A 6,000-nucleotide genomic window follows, 5' to 3' on the forward strand; every position below is an offset into this window, starting at 1 on the left:
TGTGAGTCCCCAGTCACAGGATGTTCATTTACAGTTCTTGTATAGTAGCCTCCAGTAATTATATATGTGAGTCCCCAGACACAGGATGTACATTTACAGTTGTTGGGGTTGCTGTTACCATTTCTATGTGAGACTGACTTTCATATCTGACTTAAGTTTCACTAGCATTCCTTAATTAAAGATTTAGTATATAAAAATTATGACAAGTTTTTTTTAAAACAGAACATTTTCCTCTTGACAACATCGATATTACGATATAATTGATGTAAACATGCTGGTAGTTTTGGAAAGAATGCCTTTAATTGATTAATGTTCATGTATCCAAGACCTTTGGAATAATAACTATGTTTATTCTACCATTTTCATCAAGATTTGTGCAGTACTTTTATAATTAGTCTAACTTGGTAATTAGTTTAGTTCACTGACTGATAGATACAAACATTTTAAGGACGAGATTTTGTCGTTTGTCTTAAGGAGGCAGAGTTTTTTATTTTACTTTATACTTTATTTCTACTTGTCTGTAGGAGATTAACACGCTGAAGCCTCATGCTGACTTCCGTTTGTGGATGACAGCGGAGGTTCATCCAAAGTTCCCCACCATCCTTCTACAGAGCAGCCTCAAGATCACTTACGAGGTAAATCTATCAATCACAAATATCTACACAGGCTTCTTTTGTTAAAACTTTGTAGAAATTTGTTGGAAGCACACACATTTTGTTCAGAATAATTCTTTGTCAATAGAATTTGTTAAAAAGAGTTTTAAGTGATTAAGTAATTTATCAAAGAAATAAATTTTGATTCCTTTCTCTGATTTAAATCAAATTTCTATTTAGTTTATTAAAATGTTGCTTTCCTATTAGTGTTGGTCATTTCTTTTGCTAATAAAGAAAAATCGTCTCAAAGTTTTACAAGTTGAAAGTCATTTATGTAATTTTGTCCAGTAGGGAATGCTTAATCATTGTTTTTTTTAATTTGGTATCAGGCCCCACCAGGTGTAAAGAGAAACTTGTACCGTTCATTCGAGACCTGGAGTCCGGAGTATTTCAGTAAGACTGGCAGTGTGATACGATCTCAGGCTATGTTTGCTTTGGCTTGGTTCCACGCCATCATGCAAGAGCGACGAGTCTTCATCCCACAGGTTTGTTATATGTATCATCTCAAGTCTTCACATACTGTTCTGTCCGAGAGTGTTACAGTGAAATTTGTGAGACCTGGCATATTAGACAGATTGGACAAGGTGTTAGCAATCACAGAATTTTTCATTTTTTTTTAAACAGATGTTTAATTCTTGTTTTCACCAGTTTTTTAAAATTCATAAAAGTTCATAAATGTGCTAAAATTTTTGTACATCAAAATGAATTTGTTCTATAGTAAATGTCTTTTATGTTTAGGGTTGGACCAAGTTCTATGAGTTTTCTCTATCAGATCTCAGGGCTGGAGCAGACATCATTGATCGACATTGTAAAGGGGGTAAGGCATTTCTTGCTTTTAAATATGAAATTTTGAACTGTTTTATACGCATCCCCATACCTATTCATGAGAAGAGACCTGAACACAATCATCCTAGAATTTAATGTAATTTTGAAAGAATTACACATCAATTCTTCAAGGTATGATTTCAGCTGCAAGATTATGAAATTTTAAAATTAAGAAAAAGATATAGAAAAATAAAAAAAGGAGGTGCTGTCTTCATGCTTATTATAAAAAAGAAATTTGATCTTGAAAACCTTGTTTAAAGATGAATCTTTTTACATCTTTGTCTTACTTACCTCAACATTCACATTAAATTTTGTTCTCAATTCTCATCCTTGTGGTATTCCTTCTCCAGGTCAAGATGTCCAGTGGTCGTTCATCCATGGTCTTTTTGAGTTTGCAATCTATGGTGGTCGAGTGGACAATACATTTGACATGCGAGTGATGGTGTCATACCTTCGACAGTTCTTTGATGCCAACACGTTATCACCCCAGAACAGGAACAAACGGCTAGGACCAATACGTCTCCCTAATTCCACCAATATATCAGACTTCACGGCTGCAATTGCAGAGCTGCCTGAGTTTGACAACCCATCATATTTTGGTCTACCTGACAACATTGACAGGTCAGCCCAGCGTATGGTCAGCTCACAGGTCATTTCGCAACTCAAAGTCCTCCAGCGTGCCAATGTCAAAGCCAGCAGGTTTGACAAGGAAGTTTGGGCCAATGAACTAAGCCCCATCCTCAATCTCTGGAAAACCCTTAACAAGGTAAAGAATAAGTTATGGTTATAATCCTTAACAAGGTAAAGAATAAAGTTATGGTTATAACCTTAAACAAGGTAAAAAATGAAGTTATGGTTATAACCCTCAACAAGGTAAAGAATAAGTTATGGTAATAATTCTCAACAAGGTAAAGAATAAAGTTATGGTTATAATCCTTAACAAGGTAAAGATTAAAGTTATGGTTATAATCCTTAACAAGGTAAAGATTAAAGTTATGGTTATAATCCTTAACAAGGTAAAGAATGAAGTTATAGTTATAACACTTAATGAGGTAAAGATTAAAGTTATGGTTATAACATTAAGTTGTGGAGATGAAACTTCAGCTTTACATAATAAAAGGCTAATAATCGAGTGACCTAGAAAAAAAAATCGGCAATAATTGTTGGCCACCCATTTTTTCCGTCAGATATTTTATGTTGGTGTGTATAACATTTTGACTAATGTAGTATTTATAGCTGTTTAGCTTTGTAATTTAAACTGTAGGTCATCAAACTTTTTATTTCACTATATCTTGAAGGAATTCACACTTATCGTCACAGTGACCTATATTTTTCACTTCATTTACGTTTTTTGTAGTTCAACATTTAGCACTAGTTTTTTGTTGGACTTTTCTTTCCATCAAAGACATTTTTAGATAAATGAAGATAAAGTTTAAATCTTATCTAACTTTAAGAACTTTTTGGCCTTCCCTAGAGTGTGCTTTATAACATTTTTCGATTTCTTGTGATTAAAGGGTTCCCAGATTATCCAGATGAGGATAAGTCCGCCGGTGGCAAAGTCTGGACAGGAGTCTCCGATCCTGTCATTCATCTTCTTGGAGCGCTATAATGCTGTCAAGCTCGTCCAGACGATACATCACTCTCTTGCTGCACTGAGCAAGGTGATCAGGGGCACTCAGCTTCTGACCAGTGAGGTCCAAGGCCTGGCTGCAGCCCTACTCAACCAAGAGGTAACACATGATACTGTCAGAAGGATCTGTTTCTACTGTATGTTACTTGCAATAATCTCTTGCCAGTTTAAGTGATCACCATCCTCTGTTACAGTTTCAACAAAAATGCCATCAAATGCTGTATCACTACTTGACACAACTTGCTACAGAATTTGTCATATAGCTAACTTTAGGCCACTTTTCGCATAACGTAGTTTAAGCGGCCCAGAATTTTCCCAAGATTTATGAACGCAGCTGTACTGGGTGTAGGAACAGTTTTCAGTTAAGCTAAAAATGCTTGTTTTCGGAATTTCCTGACAAACTTAAAGCATTGAACCAAGACTAAGATATCATCCATTTTAACTCATATTTCATAGCATAGCACCCCTCAATCAGGATAGGCCAAATATTCAGAAGTCCAGCCTCGGTCCCAATCTGTACTTGGCAGTTTTCTTGCAGGTTCAACTAGTCTAACTGTTTTAAGGGCTCCCTTGAAAGCAACTTTTAATATCCAGTTATGGCCATGTTTTAAATTTTCAGAAATAAATTAATGATTTTTTCATGTAATTACTACAACAGTAATATTTCTTTTATGTTTTACATTTGCATTAATTAATTTTCTATTTATGTTCTAGACACCTTTGAACTGGCTGTCTAAGTGGGATGGACCTGAAGACCCTATTGTATACCTCCGTGGGCTTGTAGCCAGGGCAACTGCCATTCAAAAATGGGTTGACAAGGCAGAGAATGGAAGCTTACTACGGGACCAATTAGATTTGTCAGAACTCTTCCATCCAGATACTTTCCTTAATGCTCTCCGTCAACAAACAGCAAGGTACAGTTTCATCTTGGCAAGAATTTCATCTGCCGAAAAAAAGAAACACAAAATGTTTAGGATGAAAATCGATTTATCAGCTTTACAAAACATATGAAGTAATTCAAAAGGAAAAGTTGATGATAAGAAGGATGATAGAAGCTCTGCTACAACATAAGCTTAATTATCTAATTGATCTGGAATAAAAAAAAATTCCCACATGGTATACATAGCTGTTCTTCAGCATATTACTACAAACTGAATTTCAAATGAAATAATTTTGCTATCTGGTAATAAATGTCAAAAACAGTTTTGACTTTTGCTACACAATGTACAGACCTGGTATCTACCACAATTCATCATAAACATATCTAAACTGAAGGAAATGAGATTTTGTGATTTTAATTTTGACATGATCGTAACTATTGGTTTTGTCTTTTCTATAGAGAGATGGGGTGCTCTATGGACAGTCTGAAGTTTGCTTGTACCTGGAAGGGCTCGATCCAGGGAGCACGAACAGTTGTCAAGTTAGGTGGACTTCAGATCGAAGGATGCAACTTTGATGGGTCCAGGCTCTCAGACAACCAGCGAGACTCGCCTAGTGTAGCTGGTATACCTCCTTGCGTGATCGCTTGGGTACCAAAGGTAGGATTTGTCCAGAGTTACTGCCCCTTGTTTTTTTTATAAAGTTAATCCTTTCGAATTCAATTAATCTTGGCATTTTCTATGTTATTTCATTTTTAATGGCATTTGCTTTAAGCCTATATGTGTAAGGTTAAGATCAGTTCAAGTTCAAAGTTCAAATTGTCTATTTTCAGGCTGAACTTTATACAAAGTAAATATGTGAATTTTTGGTAATTTCAGAATTTTGTCAAAAGTAGTCGGCATTTGATTAGAGATATGTGTTTGGTAAATTTAACAGAATCAAATTTTATTATCAAGAATTAAGTTTGAAGTAATCAATACATTAAGAAATGTGAATTTTACATTTGCTGTTTGTATTAAATATAATATTCACAGTGTTTGGATCCTTAAAATTTCGGGTCTTGTATTTCTATTATATAATTTTTTTACCAACAGGATGCCCCATCACCATACGGCCTAGATGATGTGATCACCATTCCAATCTACTACAGTGCTGAACGAGATCGTATCGTAACCAGACTTGAGGTCCCGTGTGGCGGTAACCAGAATCACTGGCTACAGTGTGGCGCCGCCCTCTTCCTCCGCAGTCAGTGACGAAGGCTGTGATAGCATGATACAAACTTTATCTTATTTTGGGAAAAATAAGATCGCTTTGTTTTGTTGAAAATGATGTGTTTTTTTGAGAAGAACAGTTGTGATTTTTTTGTAAAATTGAACCAATATTGTGATTGTGATGAAACTGACAACACAGAATTAAGCATGGTGGATATGAGACTGAAATTAACAAATGTTTAATGAAATGTATATTCCTTGGTACAAAAATTTAAAGCTCAAAGTAGACTCTACACAGAAAAAAAAATATGCATTGCTAAAAGAAAACCTGAAATACCACTTACACATTTTGTTTATATCATAAGGAAAGTTGTGAACTGCATATCAGTCATAGTTCAGTTATTTATAAAATGTCCAAGACATTGATATCAATTTTGATATTTATTTATTTTATTTTTTTTTTTTTTTGTGAGTTGAAAATTTGTTTCTACATGTATTTGACTTTTATGTGATAGTCTGTGATAAAGTGAACAATTGATACATATTTATTATTATTATCATAATTTCCGTCCATTTTGTAAAGATAAAGTTGTGAATATTAAGGCAGAATATCAAAGTACCTGTATTAAAGTGTCATAAAATTATGGTTTTGTTTGTGATTATTGGAGCCTTGCATGTTACATGTGGGTACCATATAGTAATAAAGTTGTCCATTTGTCTGTTATTTTGTTTTGGCACAATATCTGTTGGGCCAGATGCACTCAAATTTTACCCTATGCTACTTCAAAGGAAGTGCTTGTGT

General features: G+C 34.6%; 1 protein-coding gene across 1 annotated transcript in view; it reads left to right on the forward strand.

Moving 5' to 3' along the window:
- LOC132562821 (cytoplasmic dynein 2 heavy chain 1-like) overlaps positions 1-5,664 on the forward strand; it is a 56,884-nt gene extending 51,220 nt beyond the window's left edge. The window contains exons 66-73 of the mRNA XM_060227598.1: positions 525-635; positions 983-1,138; positions 1,392-1,470; positions 1,829-2,244; positions 2,993-3,208; positions 3,823-4,022; positions 4,448-4,646; positions 5,082-5,664. Of these exons, the coding sequence (XP_060083581.1) occupies positions 525-635; positions 983-1,138; positions 1,392-1,470; positions 1,829-2,244; positions 2,993-3,208; positions 3,823-4,022; positions 4,448-4,646; positions 5,082-5,240 (1,536 nt within the window). The 3' untranslated portion in view covers positions 5,241-5,664. The remainder of the gene's footprint in view (positions 1-524; positions 636-982; positions 1,139-1,391; positions 1,471-1,828; positions 2,245-2,992; positions 3,209-3,822; positions 4,023-4,447; positions 4,647-5,081) is intronic.
- The last annotated feature ends 336 nt before the right edge of the window (positions 5,665-6,000 follow it).

The sequence above is a fragment of the Ylistrum balloti genome, unplaced genomic scaffold (genome assembly GCF_031769215.1).
Source record: "Ylistrum balloti isolate Yb309-2 unplaced genomic scaffold, AGI_CSIRO_Ybal_v1 Utg369672, whole genome shotgun sequence".
NCBI classification, from domain to species: domain Eukaryota; kingdom Metazoa; phylum Mollusca; class Bivalvia; order Pectinida; family Pectinidae; genus Ylistrum; species Ylistrum balloti.